Source organism: Phyllostomus hastatus, unplaced genomic scaffold (assembly GCF_019186645.2).
Source record: "Phyllostomus hastatus isolate PE091 unplaced genomic scaffold, TTU_PhHast_1.1 phas_contig_210, whole genome shotgun sequence".
Taxonomy (NCBI): Eukaryota; Metazoa; Chordata; class Mammalia; order Chiroptera; family Phyllostomidae; genus Phyllostomus; species Phyllostomus hastatus.
In genome coordinates this window covers 38,056,194-38,074,582 of record NW_025333737.1, presented here as the reverse complement: position 1 = coordinate 38,074,582, position 18,389 = coordinate 38,056,194, and the positions used below count along the sequence as shown (strand labels likewise).

At 71.6% G+C, this 18,389-nt stretch overlaps 2 protein-coding genes across 10 annotated transcripts in view; one reads left to right on the top strand and one right to left on the bottom strand.

Moving 5' to 3' along the window:
* Window positions 1–132: 132 nt before the first annotated feature.
* Window positions 133–8,505, bottom strand: PVALEF (parvalbumin like EF-hand containing). 5 transcript variants are annotated; one of them, XM_045836898.1, is made up of 5 exons: window positions 8,484–8,505; window positions 1,582–1,694; window positions 1,250–1,385; window positions 919–1,034; window positions 133–295 (listed from the first exon to the last, which is right to left on the bottom strand). In XM_045836898.1, the coding sequence occupies exons 2-5, from the start codon at window positions 1,685–1,687 to the stop codon at window positions 249–251; spliced, it is 405 nt and encodes a 134-aa protein (XP_045692854.1). In that variant the 5' UTR covers window positions 1,688–1,694; window positions 8,484–8,505; the 3' UTR covers window positions 133–248. The 5 variants fall into 5 exon arrangements, with proteins under 5 accessions (XP_045692854.1, XP_045692853.1, XP_045692850.1 ...); XM_045836897.1 differs by lacking the exon at window positions 8,484–8,505 and adding an exon at window positions 8,192–8,280; XM_045836894.1 differs by lacking the exon at window positions 8,484–8,505 and adding an exon at window positions 7,345–7,477.
* Window positions 7,368–18,389, top strand: part of AATK (apoptosis associated tyrosine kinase) — a 25,119-nt gene continuing 14,097 nt past the window's right edge. For 2 of the 5 annotated variants that reach the window (XM_045836887.1, XM_045836886.1), the window contains exons 1-2: window positions 7,368–7,503; window positions 17,269–17,402. In XM_045836887.1, coding sequence (XP_045692843.1) covers window positions 7,449–7,503; window positions 17,269–17,402 — 189 coding nt within the window. In that variant the 5' untranslated portion in view covers window positions 7,368–7,448. Of the gene's footprint in view, window positions 7,504–12,702; window positions 13,077–17,268; window positions 17,403–18,389 lie in introns of those variants that run through there. The other 3 variants (XM_045836888.1, XM_045836892.1, XM_045836893.1) reach the window with 3 other exon arrangements.

The window sequence follows — 18,389 nt, the reverse complement described above, 5'->3', positions numbered from 1 at the left end:
TCCCTTCCACCAGCACCTCATACCCCCGCCCTGCCACCAGCCATCCCCAGAGCCCCATGCCCGTGCCCCCGCCCCCCCCAGCTCACGCAGCGCCCCCGCAGACACACTGGCCGAGTCGAGTCGTTCGTGCAATGCTGGCTTTATACCACGTTCCTGGCGCAGGCCGGGTGCATCCCCCGGCCTCCCTGGAGGGGGCGCTCGTGGGCCCCCGCTGCCCCTCGGGGACTCCCACCGGGCTGGGCGTGGTGCTACTTCTTCTTCGGAATTTTCTCCTTTTTGATCAGTTCAGAAAATTCTAGAGCAGGAGACAGATTTCTAGTAAATAACCTCCAGGCTTGGTGCGCCCCCAGAGCCCTGCAGGCGCCCCCAACCGGGAGGAGCGCCCCCTGCATGAGAGGGCTCCTCCAGTCCGAGGCCCTGCGTTGGGACCCCCCACCCTGCCTGCTCCCCCCACCCCACCCACCCCACCCCATGCCCCTGGAGCAGCACCCTGCCCCACCCCACCTCCCCCCTGGGCCCCCTCTGCAGCACGCGGGGGCCCTGCTGCCGCACCTCCCCCGCACTGATGCCCCGAGCCCCACCCGAGCCCCCAGTGAAACTGCCGCCGCCCCGCCGCCAGCTCCGGCCACCACTCGGCACCCTGCAGTGGCCCCCTCGGCCCTGCGGCCCTCAGCCGGCATCTCTGAGACTCAGTTTCCCCATCCGTGAGCCGGGGATGCTGGCGCCCCGCCGCAGAGGGCAGCGAGCTCCGGGGGACGGGGGCGGCGCCTGGCAGCGGCAGCCAATCAGCTCCGCACCGAGGGGGATGAGGGGCGTCACGCAGACTGCCCACGCGCAGGGGGCCCCGGAGCGGGGTGGGGCCGGGGGGCGGGGCTGGGGGCGGGGCCGGGGGCAGAGACGCCCCGCGGGGAGGCCCACCTTCGAAGTCGATCCTCCCATCGCCGTCGGTGTCGGCCGCCTGGATCATGGCCTCGGCCTCCTCGTCGGTCAGCGGGGCGGCGGGCGTGCTGCTGGGGATGGTGGACAGCACGTACCTGGGCGGGGCGGGGCGGGCCCCTGTCAGAGTGGGGCAGGGGGTGCCCGGCAGCTCACCAAGTGCTCCCGCCCACGTCACGGGGGCGGGGCGGGGAACGGAGGCCCGGCAGGAGGCGGGTCTCGGGGCCCTGTCTCCTGAAAGGTCAGAGAAGGGGCGCCCCACAAGGGGTGTGGACCGGCACGGCCCCCCTGCCCCGCCTCCCCACGCTGTTACTTGATCTCGTTCCACTCGATGAAGCCGCTCTTGTCCTTGTCCAGGGTCTGGAAGGCCTTGCGGATGGCGCTCTCCAGCTGCCCCGAGGCCTGGAACTTGCGCATGTACTCGAAGAACCGGAGGTAGTTGAAGGAGCCTGGGAGGGCCGGGCAGGGTCAGCAGGTGGCCTGGCGGGGGCCGGGCGGGGAGGGAGACTCTGCCCTGGGGCGGGGGCTGCCGGGCCCCGTCCCACCCACGGGGGGGCCAGACCCACCAGCCCAGGGCGGGGCTGCAGATGGGCTCCCTAGGCCGCGGGGGACCGGTGGGGGGCATGGGAGGGGGCAGGGCCGAACCGTGGTGCCTCATGTCCGAGGGCAGCAGCTCTATGTCCTTGTCCGACAGGGACGTGCCCATGGCCAAGGCCATCTTCTTCATCTGGGAGGAGAAGTCCTCGTCCATCCCGGCCCTGCAGGGGACCGGAGCCACTTAGTGGTGTGCACGGTGAGGGCACCCTGCGTGGTGCCAGCTCCTGCACCCGCAGGAGCCCCCGGGGCCAGACAAGAGCCCGGCCGTGCCCTGCGCCCGGGGCCCCTCAGTAGGACAGGTCCGAGCGCCGTGTCCTTCTAGCCGGCCACTTTGAGGTGGTGACCCCGTGCCACGGAAGGAGACTGAGGGCCCGAGGGTCAGTGACCACCCCCGTTCCTTCACTCTGCTCAGACAAGGGGGCCGCGGCAGCCATCGGACCCTCAGTGCTGCTGGGGAGACGCCCTCTGTCACCCCTCAAGGCCCATCTCGAAGCTGCCTCCTCTGGGAAGCCTCCCTGGTTACCCTGGTTGCCACTTCCTCCGGCCAAAACTCAAGGCCCGGGGGCTTTACCTCACGCTCCCGGACCCCAGACCAGCGGGCCCTGCTCCTCCTAGCTGGACGCCGCCCACCGCGGAGCCGGCCTTGGGCTGAGGGGGGCCCACGCTGTCCCTCCGGGCAGGGCGACCACCGCCCCTGCCAGGCCCTCGGGGGGGCCGCCGGAGGTGCGTCAGCACAGGGCCCTGAGCATCGCCGTGGGCGGGGGTCCGGGCACAGGCAGGGCCCCCAGCCGGGGACCAGGCTGTCCCGTGCCCCTCACGGTGGCGCCGTGTGACCCGCCGAGCTCTCAAGTTGCTGTCCCCAGGGGGGGTTGGGTTCTGGGGCTCGTGGCAGAGCAGCTATTTCAGAGGCTCCTTGGCCCTCTCAAAAGTTCACCAGGTGGTGGAACCTTCTGGAACATGCTCCCACCACGGGGAGGGGCAGCCCGTGGCCCGAGGGTCTGAGCCGCACCGGGCCGTGGTTGGAGGGGTCTCTACTCCCTCCGCAGTGGAGAAGCCCAGGCCTGAGCGTCCCGCTGGACCCTGGAAGCCCTGGACGGCCCGGTGCACCCTGCCCCCTCAGTGGGCCCCGCCCCTGCCCCCTCCCCCGCCCCCCGGGAAAGGCCTCCTTCCCCCTCCCACCTCTCCGTCCTCCTCGGCCAGAGCTGGCCAGAGCGTTAAGGCTGGGCCGAGACCCTCAGACCACCGGTCCTCATGCCCCCAGGCTGGGGGGGACCCCACCCAGACCCCTCTGGGCGCCCCTGAGGCCTCCTGGGGACTGTGGTCTGCACCCACCTTCGGCCAGGGAGTCTCCGAGTGAGCTCTGGGGTGACGGGGGGCATGGGGAGCCCCTGCGGACAGGGCTGGCTCAGCGTGCCTGCCCGAGTGGGGGGGGCCCACTGGGCTTGGACCCTTGGTCCTGCCAGGCCTCCTCACCCCCGACTCGGCACCGGGGGTCCTGAGGTCAGCGAGCGGCTCTCAGCTTCCCCGCGCTGACCCCGACTCACCGCCCCCTCTCCACCTGCTCAGACACCGTCCATGCCCGCCCACCGTCCCTGCAGACCGACCGGGCCCCGCAGCTGCCTGCCAACTGGGGCTCCCCCAGGGAGGGGTGCCCCTCCCTTCCTCCCCCTTTCCCGCCTCCCTGGGGCCCTCCCTGGTCCCGTGGGCGAAGGCCCCCCCCGGGGTGCTGCTGAGACCCCCCCTCCCCGAGGGGCTCACTTGCGTCCGGCTTCCCTCGAAGTCTCTGGGAGGCGGGTCAGGCTGGGCTCTGAGAGGCAGCCGCCGGCTCCAGCCTTTATACCTGCTGCCGCCTGGCACCTGCGCAGCTCAGGGCTGCGGCCTCCCTCACCGCCCCCCTCCCCCGGCACTCCGGCCTGGCACGGGCCACCCCCAGGGGCACGCTGGCACGTCCACACTGGCCGGGCAGCCTGACCCGCAGGAGTGCCTGGCCTCCCTGAGCCTGGGGTGGGGGTGGGGACGCAGAGATTATTTCTGTCTGTCCAGGGAGGTCCCACCGGCCTTTGGGCCTCACTCCGTGGCCTTGTCCCTGCGGCCCGGGCACCCACCCCTGGCGGCCCACAGTGCAGGGTTTGAGGCATGAGGGCTGAACCCGATGCCCCCGTGCTGAGTGGGGGGAGCCAGCGGCAAAGGCCGCACCTCTCGGCCCCGTCCCTGTGTCAGTGTCCGGGGAGGTGCCCGCCTGGGGCTGCGCAACACTGAACCTCGGCTGAATGGGTTGTTTACGTTGCGTGGATTTCGCCCCGGTTAAGGAAACACGCAGCGTGAGAAACAGCCTCCAGTGGAGCGCAGATTACACAGAAGTCTCGAAGGGACGGACAGCACCCAAGGATCTGCCGAGGGACCCACCACGCACCCCCCACCCGGCCCGGCCCCTCGAGGGAGGGCGGCCCCGTCGGAGCCCACCTTCCCGGGCCCCCGGGCAAGGGGCGGGGGGGTGCGCAGGCCGGCTCCCGGAGGCTCCCGGAGCCGCCGCACCTGTCCCCGAGCTGACAGATGGCCGGTCCCCTGGGCGTCCCCCCGGGTCTCGTTTCTGCCCACGGCCAGGCAGCCTTCCTCGCCTGCGGCCCTGGCCCCAGCTCACTGCTCCCTGCTCCGGGCTGAGCTGGCCGGGGGGTGCCCCGGGGACCACCTCAGAGCCCTGGGGATGCTGTCACCCCCCGTGTCTGGGCGGGGCGGGCACTGCCCCTCCCTGGCCCCCACTGCAGAGACCCGCGGCTGGTCCTGTGCCGCGACCACTGGAAACCTAAGGAACCACTGTCTCTTCCGGGGACCGTCTCTCCTTGAGGATGAAGCCCTTTCAAGCTGCACCTCCTCCCAGGCCGTGGCGTGTCCCCCTGGGGGACGTGGGTGGCCCTCGGTCGGGCCAGCCCGGCACTCTGGACATCTTCCCTTGCCTGGGGAGGCTGTGCCCCACCTTCCGGGGTCCCTTTGGTGTGTGGGAGAAGCCCCTCCCACCCCTCCCTGCAGAGCACAGCACGGGCTCGTCAGGGGGCGATGCTCCCGGGCGGGGGGCTAGCTCAGGCAGGTTCCTCCGAGCGACAGCCACCGCCCCCCCACAGCAAGGGGCCGTGTGACCACAGGGGGCACCTGTCCCACCCCCAGTCACGCTGGGGCCACACCTCCAAGGGCAGTGGGAAGGGGCTGTGCCGGCCCTGGGCCCTGGGACACCCGGGCCCTCCGTGTCCTGTGGTAGGGGTGCCAGGGGGCGGCGTCCCCGCCGGCCTGGCCTTGTGGCTGGCTGTGCGCCCTGACCAGCCAGTGCCCTAGGGTGTGGGCTCTCCAGCATGTGGCTCCCTGAGCCCACCACAGTTGGGCCGGGCCCTGCTGGGCTTATGAGGGGCTCGGGGTGTCCTGCCTACCCCCGGTTTGGGGGGAAGGGCACGTCTTCGGAGACCTCCTGGCCCCTGGGATCAGCACATGCCAGCACAGTGGGGTCCTCAAGGGGGGCTGGCCACTGGTCACCCCCGGGCCGGCAGGGCCCCGCCCGCCCGCCCGCCCGCACCCCTGCATGCCTTGTTCGGGGGGGCCTGTCGCTCTCCCTGCTCCTGTCCCGACACTGGACAAGGGAGGCCAGACAGCCCGGGGCCCACGGCGTGGGGTCCCGCCCCTGGGGCTCCGGTGCTCCGCTCTTTCCCGGAGGCGGGGTCTGGCCTTCAGCCCTGAGGCCAGGGGGAGGGTCCTGCGGAGCCTGGCACACAGGACGCGGGCTCCGGGCTCTCCGCGCAGCCCTCCCCCGGCCGCAGGGCTTTCTCCCGTCCCCTCGGCCTTCTCCTGCCAGCCACGGTCCGGGCTCACAGCTGGCCTGGAGGCCTTGGGTTCAGGGGGCCCTGGGGGGACAGCAGTCCCAGTCTCCAGCCCCAGGGGCGTGCGGTCAGACCCCCCCCCCCCACATCCTAGCGCCAGGCTTCCGGCCCTGCACCTGGTGGGCAGCCAGCACTGGCCGGAGGACCGGAGTTGTGGGGGGGGGCGTGGGAGCCCCTCCGGGCAGTGTCCCCTGAGGGGGGCAGCAGGGCCACTGAGGTCCCAGAGGTGCACAGGGAGCAGGGGTGCACCCTGGTCAGGTGGGGTGGGGGTGCTGGCCTCCCGGCAGGGACCCCACGGAAGGATCCGCGCCCCTGGAGCCCCAGAGGTCCAGCCCTTCTGCGTGCCAGCATGTGCCAGCGTGAGCACATGTGAGCCAGCGTGTGCACACGTGTGCCAGCGTGTGCACACGTGTGCGTGCTCCCAGGCAAACCCAGGTCGCAGAGAGCCGCCCGCGCCGAGGCTGCGGTGGCTCAGAGGCTCCGGACGGAGGCAGCTCCCCGGTCTGTGCCCCGACCGCACAGGGTCCAGGTGTCCAGGGGTCCCTCCCTGTGGTCAGGAAGGGGGGACCGCCGCCAGGGACACCCCCCCTCAACCTGGGGCCACACCAGGATGGCAGCCCTCCTCCGCCCACGCTGGCGGCAGCCCTGGGACCTGAGTGTTGGCTCCCAGCCGGGACCTGTTCCTCCTCCGGGCAGCCCCAGCCGCACAGGCAGGACCACCGACAGGGCCCCCAGCCCCCCCTCCAGGCCTGAGCTGGGTGGAGCCACCCGCGGCAGAGGACCCCCAGTGTCTGAAGGAAAGGAGGGCCCCACAGGGGCTGCCTTAGAATAAGAAGGACACTCTCTCCCAAGGACTGCCCAGCCCTCACCGGCCCTGCTCAACTCCTGCCCATGGCTCTGGGGGACACATCGGTGGTCCCTGCTCCCCCCACGCCTGGCGGCCCTTGTAGGGGTAAGTGCCCCTCCCACGCCCCGCCCGGGCCTGGGCAAGGGGCTCTGCCAGGAGTGAGTGGGCGGGTGACAGAGCGGGAGGCCCGAGGGGCAGGGAGCTCGCTGCACTCTGACCCCGCTCCCTCAGGACCAGGGACCGTGGTCCCGGAGCCGCTCGCCCTGCTGAGCTCGCCTCGGCCGCCGCTGGGGGCAGCAAGATGGCGCAGCGGGGCGCTCAGCGGCGGGGACGGTGCCTGGGGGCGGCGCCACCCTAAACACCCAGCGCTGTCGCTCCAGGCGGGGCCGCGGCCCGTCTGCAGGGTGGTCGGTCTCCGTGCGGCGCGGGCGCCACCCAGAGGGCCCTGGGGCCCGACCCAAGAGGCCTCTGGACCTGCGTGCAGGCCTGACCCCGCGCGAGGGCCCGGCGCGTCCCCTGCGGCCCGGCGCGCTGTTTCCCAGCCCTACGTGCCACAGCGCCCACCCCCGCACGTGCGGCCGTGCCCCCCCCATCTCCACGTCTCCTCCTGCGGCTCCTGACCCCGCGCCACCGTGACCCCTCCCCAGTCTCCGTGGACGCCCGCCCCCGCGTCTCCGCCTCCGGGTCTCCCGTCCTGCGTCTCTGTGCCCCCCAGCCTCAGTTCCCCCGAGCCTGCGGTGTCCCTCCGCACATCTCCCTGCCACCCCTCCCCCTGCGCTGCCGCGCCCCCCCGCTCGGCCCCGTGTCCCTCAGCCTCGCGTTCCCGCTCCACGCGTCTGGTGCCCCCCCAGCCTGCGGTCTCCCCTCCCGCGCATCTCAGTGCCCCCTGCAGCCGGAGAGGCCCCCCCACCCGCCGCGCGCGCTCCCGCCAGTGTTTTCGGGCTGCACCAGCTCCGGAGCCCCGCGGCGCCGCGGCCGGCCGGGCGGAGGCGCCTCGTCTGTGGCCGCTGCTCGCACCGGACCCGCACCCCGCCTGCCCCAGAGTCCGTCAGCCCCGGGGTGGCGACGCTCGGCAGGCCCGGCGGACAGGGGCGCTCGCACCTGCGGTGGCGGCGGCGGCGGTGGCGGCGATGGCGCGGCGCGGGTCGGGGCCGCGGGCGACCTGAGCGCAGCGCCGCCGGGTGCCCGCGCCGCCAGCCCTGGCCATGTCGTCGTCCTTCTTCAACCCCAGCTTCGCCTTCAGCTCGCACTTGGACCCGGGTGAGTGCCGGCGGCACCAGCACGCCCGCCTCCGGCCCTGCGCGCTGCCCCAGCCCGCCGTCCTGCCCGGGTCCCCACTGCGGACACGATGCTTCCTGGGCCGCTGGTTCCTATTTTGCATGGAAATTAACCCTTTCCCCGCCCCGAGCGGAGGCGCGGCGGGTCCGGCTCTCTGGCAGGACCCCCTAGAGGCCTGGGATCCGCGCAGGTCGGCGGGCCTCGGGGCGGGCACCCAGCACAGCCGAGGCCTCGGCAGCCGGGGGGCGGCAGAGGTTCGTCCCCCAGCCCCGCGTTTCTGGCACAGGTAGCAGGGCGGGAGGGCCTGCGTTTGCCCCGGGCTTCGGAACAGAGGACGGCCAGGACGGAGGCCCCTGGCGAGGGCTGGGAGTGTGCCCTGGGGCCCGGGCTTCCTGACCCAAGGTCTTAGCGCAGGAGACCCATTCCCCAGTTAGGAGCTGGGTCTGGGGGCTCTGCCTGCCCCCCCAGCAGATTGCACGCGGAGGTGGGAGCTGCGGCCGGCCCGCAGGACAGAGCCCTCTGGCAGAGGCTCGAGAGAGACAGGCCTTCGTGGGGGTCCAGTGCCCTGGCCCCCTGGGGTTCGGCCGTCAAGTTGGCTGCGGGGGGACCTGGGCTCGGGCCTCTGCCCCTGCCAGGCTGGCGGCCGAGGCAGGGTGTTTACCGTGGGTACCTGGCCTCCTGGTGGTGGTGGTGGTGGTGGGCAGCTGGGCTGGGCAGAGGGGGCCAGAGGCAGGGCCGGTGGCCTGCCCCAGCCGCCTGCCAGCTCCAGCCCTTCCCCAAGCAGGAGGAGACAGAGCCCTCCCTGGAGCTGTGGCCCAGGGGCCCAAGTCCCACGCACACATGTCCCCAGGGGTCCAAAACCACGCCTGGTGAGCCGGGGGGGGCCCTCCCGAGCCCCTCCCTGGAACAGGGCCCCGAGGGAGCTGTGTGGCGACTCGGGGGCCCCCTGGGCACAGCCCCACCTGCAGGCAGCACTCCCCCAGGACACAGCTGGCGGCCGGGCTGTCTGCTGGGCTTGGCGTGTGGGTGTCACTCGCTCCAAACCAGCCTCCCAGGCGGCTCTTGGGGCTCAGAGAACATAGTGTCACCAGCCAGTGGCCCAGGCGGGGGCCCTTCCTGGACCCTGAGGGCGGGGTGGGGGGTGTTGAGGGGGCCCAGGCCCAGGCAGAGGTTAGGGACGAGCATGGGTGTCCCAGGCAGGGTGTCAGCAGGGGGTGGGGGAGCAGGGACCCAGCCTCGGGGACGCCTGAGTTGGAACTGTTGGCGGGGCGCCAGGATGGACCCACGGGAGAGGCCGGCCCTCGAGCCCCGCCTCCCCCGTCTCAGCGGGGCCCAGACGTGCCCTGGGTGGGGTCGTTCCCCCTCCCCCGGGGGTGCTGGGCAGGAGCCCCTGCCTCCCCCCACCCCAGAGAACAGCAGCTCTGCCCCGCGCAGGCGCCTGGGCAGGCAGCCGTGGCCGGTGTCATCACAACGGGCCAGCTCCGCAGTTCTTGGGGAACGATGTCGGGAGACGGGGGGCTCTCCCCTCCGTGCAGGACGGTCGGGGGATACCTGGGCCCTGCTGCGGGTGTGGCCTCTGGGCGGCGGTGTCGGGTACCGGGAGTGCCGGGGGCAGGGCTCCTGTTGGCACTCATGAGCCCTGGGGAGCGGGAGAGGTGGGGTCCCCTGTCCCCCATGCCCTGAGTCCTCCAGCCCAGTCTTATCCCCCGAGCCTCCGTCTTCTCGTCTGTGAAATGGGGCAGCGGAGCCAGGGTCAGGGGGCAGCGCCTTGTGAAAACTCGAGGCCCAGTGAACAGAGACGGCTGTCTGGGAGTCGGGGGGACGGTGGCCTTCCGGCCTTTCCACCCCCAAAGCGGAGTTGGTGGCTCTTTGGTGGTCTGGTTGCATCAGGAGGGGCGAGCCTGCTGGGGGTCCGCCGAGCTCCGAGGGCAGGACGGCCCACGTGGGGGGCTGCCGTCCGAGTGCGTCTCTGGGGTCGCTCAGCAGTCAGGGCTGACGGAGGGGCCGGCCCCAGGCAGGCTGTGCTCACAGCGCCGGGCCGGGCCTGCTGCCTGGGTGCTCCACCCTTCCCCCACCCACGGCTGTTCCCAGGGTGTGGGGGGGCCGGTGATGGCGGCAGTTGCCTGGAGCTCAAAGGGGGGCCGAGTTAGAGCTCTGGCCCGGGGCCTGGGGGGCCGGCGCTGGGGGCTGGGCCCTTGGCAGCGCAGCACCAAGCACCAGAGGGCGGCCGTCTCCCAGGGCGTCGGGGACTCCAGGGAGTCTGTGGTCAGCCGCAGCCCCGTGACCTCAGTGCTGTGTGGCAGGGCCACTCTGGGCTGCCTGGGGCCGCCCGTCCCAGGGTGCACGTGGCGAGGCCTCAGGGTGGCCCGCTGGGGCCCACAGGCGCCCTCTCACAGTGGGCTGTGGTCAGCCTGGCCTTGCTCATCCCAGGCGAGGGGGTTGTGCCCCCTGGACGCCCCCCGGACGCTGTGGCGCCGCTGTTCTCCTCCCGAGGGGACGCACGGCTCCTACCCACCCACCCGCCTGGGTGCCTGGCAGCAGGCAGCCCCGGCCAGCCGGCCTCGGGCTGGCTGGGGAGACGGCCTGCCCACCTGTGTGAGCCCCGCCGGGCACAGGGCGACGGGGGGCGGGGGCCAGACCCGGGCTCTGCAGAGGTCACCACCCCGCCTCCTGGGGAGTCCTGGCGAGGGTGGAGGGATCCCCCGGGAGGGCCTCCCAGGAGCTCCCACTTGGCTCCCGCCAACTCGAAATTCACGGTGATTTTGAACAAGGGGCCCTGTGGGCTCCGCAGCCGGTCCTACTGGGGCCGCCGGCCAGCCTCAGGGCCAGCCCGCGGGCACCAGGCGGTGGCCACCTGTACAGGGACTCGGTGGCTATCTGGGGCTGTGGGGCCGCCGGTGTCCAGGCAGGAGATCGGGCTCCCCGACTCCACGGCCCCCGGAGTCCCCGGCACCTGTGGAGGGAAGGAACCCGCCGTCCACAGAACACGGCTCACACGCGGAACACGGCTCACACGTGGAACATGGCTCACACGCGGAACATGGCTCACACGCAGACACAACTTACATGCGGAACACGGCTCACACGCAGAAACCCATGTCCGGCTGCTGCCGCTCAGCCAGGCGCCGGCGGCCGCCCCGTGGCCGTGTGCTGGGAGCCCCGCTCCCGGCGCTAACAACACCCCCCGGGGGGCGCTGCGCGGTGGGTCCCTCGGCGCCGCTGTGGACGGAGGTCGCCTCCCACCCGGGTCTGGGTGACGCAGGGAACACCCCACGGCCTTCCCTCCTGGCAGCTTATTGAGACATTTTTTTAAAATATATATTTTATTTCCTTTCCAGAGACAGGGAAAGGGAGGGGAAACACAGAGAGGAGCATCCGTGTGGGAGAGAAGGGTCGGTGGGCCACCTCCCGCACACGCCCACTGGGGCCCCGGCCACATCTGCCGGCCGGCCGGCCGGCGCTCTATGACGGAGCCGCCCCCGCCGGGTGGGCTTCCTGGCGAGACTCGCAGGGCGGTGCAGCCACCGCCACGGGGACTCTCAGGACGTCTGTGTCCCCACGAAACACCCCAGGCGCCCGGGGTCACCGCCCATTCCCTTCCGGCTGCTCCCAGCCCCGTCCCCTCGGCCCGGCATTGCGTCCCAGTGGCTGGTGCCGCCCGGGTCTCCGTGTCTCCCTCCCTGACACACGCGCAGCCGTGCGGCTGTCGCGGGCACACAGGTCTCGCCTGGCTTGCGGGGCGCCTGGGGCCCGGCGTGCGTGGGGGCCGTGGGCTGTGCGTTCTCTCGCCGCCGCTCCCCGGCACGGGCGTGTGCGCCTCCCCACGCGAGCCTCTCGGCCCCCTTGTCCTCCCGGCCCCACGGGCTCCGTGGAGCCCTGCCTGCCCTCCTCGGCCCGCGGGGGCCGTCCCGTCCGGGCGCTCTGGGACCCCGCCCGTCCGACGTGAGCGCCTCAGCCGCTGTTTGCTCCTCCTGGTGCCCCGCCCGTCCGGGTCGCGTCCCCGCCAAGCGCGCAGCCTCCCGGGTGTGTTTTCTCGACGCCGTGCTCCGCGGCCTCGTGCTGGTGGCTGCACAGGGCCCGTGGGGGGAGTCGCAGCACAGGAGTGCCGGACCCCCTGTCCCTTCCCTCCCTGTGTCTCTGTCTCTCCTTGTCTCCCCGTCCTCCTCAGAGAGCCGGGTGCGGGCAGTTACCAGCACACCACAGGTACAGGCTGGCTTGTGGCCCCGGGAAGCTCCCCGGAACCTTTCCGGCAGGAGGCAGGCGTCCCCGAGAGGCGGTTTCCGGTCTGTGGGGACGAATGGCCTGGAAGCGGGGTCCCCCCAGGCCCCAGGGTCTGCTCCAAGCAGGCAGGGCCAGGCCTCCGCCCGCCGGGCCCACGGGCACATTGCAGCCCTTGGCTACGGCTGAACCCGGCCGGGCACCGACCCTGCAGCCCCTCACCAGCCAGTTCTACTCCGGCCACGCCGCCCCACCTGGGTTTCCCCACCTGGCCCTGGTCAGGGCCGGAGACGGCAAGCTGTGGGGTCAGCCGGGACTGGGGGCTGCCTGTGGCCAACCCGGACGCAGTCCAGCTCTTGGGGTGGGGTGGTGTCCTGCAGCTGTGGCCTCCCCCCTCGACATCTGGGGGGGGCTGGCACGTCTGACTCACGCGTGCGGGCACATGTGCTCGGCCACGTCTCCGCCGACCCCGGGAGCGGCCCCCAGACAGCCGGGGCTCTGACGGCCGTCCCCCACCTGTGCTGCCTCCACCTGACCTCAGAGATCCACGGGGACAGGCCAGGGGACAGGCCAGGGGACAGAGGGCTGGGCCCCGGCCCCGCCCCTGGAGGCTGCCCCCGGTGCCCGGCCTGGCTGCCCTGTCTCCACCGCCCGGGGGCCTTGTTCCTCTTGGAAGAAACTTGCGCGGCCCGGCTCTCGGGCAAACCTTTGCCAAGAAACTCAGCCCCACAGGCCCCAGCGCTGGATCTGCCCTGTGGGCAGCTTGTGGGGACAAGGGCACCCACCCACCACCACCGCCAAGCCCCCAGGCTCCTGAGGTTCGCTGAGTCAGCGGGGGGCGGGGGTCCGGCACAGACAGGGCTGCCCCGCCTCTCCTGACACGCCCTGGACGCTTAACTCAGCGAAACGGCCGCTGGGTTGCACAGTTCCTTCCTGCACGAGATCCTGTTTGCGACACGGGCGGGCATGGGGGCGGGGGGCCGTGCCGGGGTGTCCTCAGCTGCCCGGCCGAGGCCCCGCCCCCGCCCTCGCCCTGCTGTGGCTCCAGAGCGTGAGCCCCGTGGGCTGTCCGGCACCCAGCGGCAGGGCGGCTGGGCCACGGGGAGACTGAGGCCCACCCACCGGGCTGGGGCGGCGCCCCTCGGACGTTCCGGCTGCGCTCCCTGGACGCACAGGACGGCGGGGGCGGGGCCGGGGCCTCCGCGTCCCCCCCGAGGTGGCATGGTGTCCAGGGTGCCGGTGAAAGCCCCAGGAGCGGCTCCCCAGGGGGCGTCCTTGGCCGGGAGGGAAAGCGGCAACCTTCGGGGCCGCGGGACCCGGCAGCAGCCGCGGACCAGGTGCGTTCTGCGGTGGGGGAGTGCGGGCCGGCCCCCCAGCAGCGTGGCTGTGCATGGCCTGGGGGTGGGGCGCTGGCCCCACGGGGCCCCTTGGGGGCATTTGGGGCAGTTCAGCGGGGGGGGGCTGAGAACACACCCCCACCCCTGCACGCCCCTGCACGGGTGTGGGGTGACAAGTCAGTGTCAGGACAGGAGCTGGGCCCTGGTGGCTGCGGGTGCAGCTGTGTGTGTGTTGGGGGGGGGTCCTGGCCGGGGGGGTAGGGGCTGCCCTCCGCCCAGTCTCCAACCCCGAGGGAGGGCATCGGGGGTCTGGGTGGGCGCAGCGTTTCAGAGCTGTGGCGGCTCCTCGTGCGGCCGACAGCAGCCCCTTCGGCGTGCGCTCCGCGGCGGCCTTTGTGCCTGTCTCTCGCTCTGGCTGCGTCTCGGGGGGCCCTCCCGGCACCTGTCCCCCCGTCCGGGTGCGGCGCCGGTTCTGGGAAGCCCGTCGGCGTCCTGCCGCGGAGCCGGCCGCCGAACCGGGGCTTTCCCACGCCTCTCCACCAGCCGGCGCCGGGCTGCGCGCCCTGCGGCGCTCGTGGTTCCTGGTTTCTGAAAGCCGAGGTGGGTCGGGTCCCGTGCGCTTGCTCCTCGGGCAGCAGGGCGAGCCCCTCCCCCCGCACTGGGGAAACTGAGGCACGGCCTTTGAGGCCGCAGAGGGCTGACTGGCCCCACCCTCCCTCCCTGGCAACGGCTTCTGAGGGCCCTTCTTTTCCCCGCCCCCCCGTTCCTCAGCCCCGCCCCACCGGCCACCGCCCGTCTGCCCAGCGCGTCTGTGAGTCCCAGTCCATCCCTCAGGCGGCACATTTCTCTGTCTGACCGGTCTCATGAGCGTGACACCCTCTAGGTCCACCCAGGACGTGGCCAATGGGGAAGTTTCATCCTTTTCTATGGCTGAGGACTGCTCTGCTGTGTGAATGTAGCACATCTGTGTTCTTTTAAGATTTTATTTATTTTTAGAGAGGGAAGGGAGGGAGAAAGAGAGAGAGAAACGTCAATGTGCGGTTGCTGGGGGTCATGGCCTGCAACCCAGGCATGTGCCCTGACTGGGAATCGAACCTGCGACACTTTGGTTTGCAGCCCGCGCTCAATCCACTGAGCTACGCCAGCCAGGACATCTGTCTTTTTTTAAAGATTTTATTTAATATTTTATTTATAGAGAGAAGGGAAGGGAGGGAGAGAAACAGCTATGTGTGGTTGCCTCTCGAGCGCCCCCTACTGGGGACCCAGCCCACAACCCAGGCCTGTGCCCCGGCTGGGAATCGAACCAGCAACCTTCTGGTTCGCAGGCTCAATCCACTGAGCCGCAGCAGCCAGGGCCGTACCAGGTGGTCCTTATCTGCTCATCTGCTGGTGGGCCCCGGGCTGCTTCCACGTCTCGGCGCCTGTGCACAGCGCTGCCGTGAGCACAGGGGTGCTGTGTCTTCTCGGGTCCGCGGTTGGGGTTTCTCCAGACACACACCCAGAAGCGGGGTCTCTGGGTTATGAGGCCTCTCCATCTTTAACTTCCCGAGGCGCCTCCGTCCTGCCTGCCTACCCCTGCAGCTGCGCGTGGGTACCGTCCCACCGGCAGAGCGCGAGGGCGGAAAACCCTTCTTACCGCCACCGTTGGAGCCCCGGTGTCGGGTCCACCGCCGTCACCGTTTAACCTAGTGCCCGTGGTGACTGTCATCACTGCTGCCTCGTTAGGCTGGTGTTGCTCCGGGAAACACCGGAGTGAGCGCCATCTGCAGAGCGTCCGTGCCCGCGGCCGGCGACCTCACCCCTCCTCCCTTCCGTCCCGGGCCTCTGTCCGCCAGGCCACTTGCTGAGGCCCAGTTCCAGACGGGGGGTCACTGGCCCCAGGGACGGCTGAGGTCCCCGGCCCTGTGCGCCCGGGGTCACCGGACCGGTCGCCGGAGCCTGGGCCACGGGGGCCGGTGCACCGGTTTCAGCCAGAGCGGGACGGGGGGGGGGGGGCCTGCGTCCCCCCAACTCGGGTGGGTGGGGAGGCTGCGGGAGTTCCTGTGGGTCGGGTGAGCGGTGCTCGCCCCTGGGCCGGCTGACTGGGTTTGGTTTCCTCGTCCCTGTTTTGAGGTCTTGGAGTTTTTTTCCCCTTTTTGCTGATGGTGTGCCCCGCACAGCAATGTCACCCGTCCTGTGACATGTGGTCTGTGAGCTGTTGTCCTGTGAACAGGAGACTTGTATGGGACGTACTTTTTTTTTTTTAAGATTTTATTTATTTATTTCTAGAGAGGGAACGGGGCGAGAGAGAGAGAGAGAGAAACATCCATGTGCGGTTGCTGGGGGCCGTGGCCTGCAACCCAGGCATGTGCCCTGACTGGGAATCGAACCTGCGACACTGTGGTTCGCAGCCCGCGCTCAGTCCACTGAGCTACGCCAGCCGGGAGGACGTACGTTTTTATGTCGCCAAAGACGTCCATCTCTTGTGACGTGTTCCAACACTTTTAGCTGGAGAACCCGCTCTCCTCTCAGGGGCCCAGACGCGGCGTTTGGGGGTCGGCCAGCCGGAGCTCTCGGGCCACGGCGCCCTGCGTTCTGACTCCTGGCCGGTTAACGTGTCCGCAGCTGGACAGCCAGCTCCCTGAGCCCTAGCATCCTGGGACGGGGCCCCCATCCCAGCTGGGGGTCTCTGCTGTGGCCTGGGGGCAGCAGAGGAGGGGGCTTCTGAGGGACGTGTCCCATGTGCAAAGAAATGCTCTCTCCAGCTCTTCCCCCAGGACCGCAGCCCCCCCACTCCTCCCGCCTCCCACAGTGCCCCCTCGAGGGGTGGGCCCAGGGTTCCCCCTGGGCTGTCAGCCACCCACGGGCCCCGCCTCTCCCTGCCACGTTGCCGCCCTGATCCCAGGGTCCCGGCTCCCTGTCCCCAGCTCTGCCCCCAGAGGGGTGTTGAGGGGGGTCCAGGGTGAGGGCAGGGGTGTCCTGAGCCCCAGGCCCCTGCCTGCAGCTTCTTCAGCCTGGCCCTCGGGTGGGGTGGTGACAGGTGGGCCTGCAGGTGACCCTGGCTGTGGGTGTCACCCAGCCCCAGGGGGAGGGGGCACGCAGGAGTCGGGGAGCAGGAGATCCTCCCGGGGGGCGGGGGGGTTGACTCACCCTCCTCACGACGGACACGGCACCGTGGGCGGCTCGCCCGGAGGGGCCTGGGGGCCAGGAGAGGAGGGTGCAGGCGTGTGGGCAGGAGTGTGTGTGCCGTTCCACCCCCCCCCCCCGGGGTCGCCATGGCCACGGAGCGCCCTGGGGCCGAGTGCGCTGTGGGTGGGCGCCCACGCACCGTGTGCTATGTGGGTGAGAGCGCAGAGGTCGCCTCACACGGGGGGTGGGGTGCGCCCCCTTGGGTGCGTGCGTGCGCACCCACACCCTCCCTGGGGAGGCCCTGGGGGCGGGGGCGCCTGCCTGAGGTTCCTCGGTCTGCGGTGTGCAGCCGCCCCGTGTGGGGGTCTCCAGGCGCGGCTGAGCAGGGCCCCTGCCCGGCCCCGGCCCCTCTCCCCTGCGTGTGGCGTGGGGACGAGGCGTGGACGCCTGAGGGGGCACCCCAGGACAGAAGAGGTCTCAGGGCGCTTCGTGCTCAGTTCAGCACGGGGGCGTCTGGGAAGCACCAGCCCACCAGTGCCACCTTCTGGGGGCAGCGAGTCCCCCGCCGCAGGCCGCGTGGGCCGTCTGTCTCTCAGCCCCCTCCCCACCCCCCAGCGGCGCAGAGCCCGGCTCGGGGCTGCGGCCAGCCCCCCAGTGCGCCCCCTAGTGGGCTGAGCCCCCCTGCCCCTCGAGGACACTGAGCCTTTCCCAGCGATGCCCTCAGAGCTTTGGCAACGATGGCAAGGCTGCAGAAGGCCAGGCGGGGCGAACGGAGCCTGAGAGGGATGTCAGGGGTCCCCCAAAGCCCTGGGACCCTGACCTCGAGGACGGGGGGGGTTCAGGAACCCCCACAACGGGGAGGTGGGCAGGCTCCCGCGGCTTCTCCAGCCCAGTGTCCCCGGGTGAGACGGGAGCGGCACCTGGTGGCCGGCCGAGGGACTGCAGGCTCGGGTGTGGTGGGGTCCAGCAGCAGGAGCCAGGAGGGCTGGGGGGCTGGGGGCTTGAGGCAGGGGCGTGGCTGCCCCGTGCCCCTTATGGGGAGTGGGTGCCCGCAGGGGCCCGGCTGACGGCTCCCTCCCCGCAGGCGGCACCCCGCTCAGCGAGCTGTCCTGGTCGTCCTCCCTGGCCGTGGTGGCCGTGTCCTTCTCCGGCCTCTTTGCCGTCCTTGCCCTCATGCTGGCCTGCCTGTGCTGCAAGAAGGGCGGCGTCGGGTTCAAGGTGAGGCCGGGCCGGGGCTGCGGGTGGGCTCCCCGGGGGGCGGGCCACACAGGCCCAGGCCAGGGTCCCACGGTCCCTCCTCCCCGGCTGCCGACAGGGCCCTCGGGTTCCGGCCCACGGCCCCTCTCCTCTGGGGTCCCCTCCGTGGGGTCACGGCCTCATGCTGTCATGTTCCAGCCCAGGGTCGAGCCTCTGGGCACAGGGTGGGCCCTCTGAAGGGGGAGGATGGGCCTTTCGGGGGCCGCTGGGGGCTCCTAGCTGCTGGGGGAGGGGCCCCTGCCTTCCGGGGGTCAGGGGAGAAGGGGGAGACGTGCTTCCCAGCACCCAGACCTCCCCGCTGCCCGGCGGTGGGCCCGGTGAGGGTGAGTGCGGCTGGGCCAGGGCCACTGGGGCAGCAGTGCTGACACCCTGGGGCTGCCCAGCACGGTCCCCTGGCTGCCCTCCAGGGCAGAAACCCCCCCAAGGGCAGTGGCCAAGGGGTACCCCTTGGGTGCTGCTGTTCTCCCATCGTGCAAGCCCACAGGCTGCTGGGCGCCCAGCGGCGGTTCTGAGCAGGGAGGGCCCGGGGGCGGGGGAAGCTGGGAGCTGAAAACCCCAACCAGAGGCCGGGCCGTGTGGGCCGAGCTCCTGCTGACCGAGCACATAGCCGGCAACCGAGGGGTCCGCCCTCCCTCGGGGCAGCCCCGCCCTGGCTGGAGGTCGGATTCCTGGGCCTGGCGAGGTTGGGAGGGGTGGCCCCCACCCCAGCCATTTTCAAGGACTAGCCCCTGACCCCCAGGCCCCTCCCCCCGGAGGGAGGGCGGGAAGGGGAGCTGGCGCCCACCGCTGAGGGTGATGGGCGGGCCGTTGCCTTTGACAGAGCCCGCCCTGGGGTCTTGGCCGCCCTCCCAGAACCTCAGGGGTCCTGAGCCCCTCAGCTGGGGGGCCGGTGCCGAAGCGGCGGGAGGGTCTCTAACCTGCAGGCGACGCTGGCGTGTTTCTGGGAGG

Coding starts and splice junctions, on each gene's coding strand:
- PVALEF (XM_045836898.1), bottom strand. CDS start 1,687: ATGGACGAGGACTTCTCCTCCCAGATGAAGAAGATGGCCTTGGCCATG. Junction 1,035..1,249: donor ATCGAGTGGAACGAGATCAA/GTAACAGCGTGG, acceptor CGCCCCGCCCAG/GTACGTGCTGTCCACCATCC. Junction 296..918: donor TGGGAGGATCGACTTCGAAG/GTGGGCCTCCCC, acceptor CTCCTGCTCTAG/AATTTTCTGAACTGATCAAA.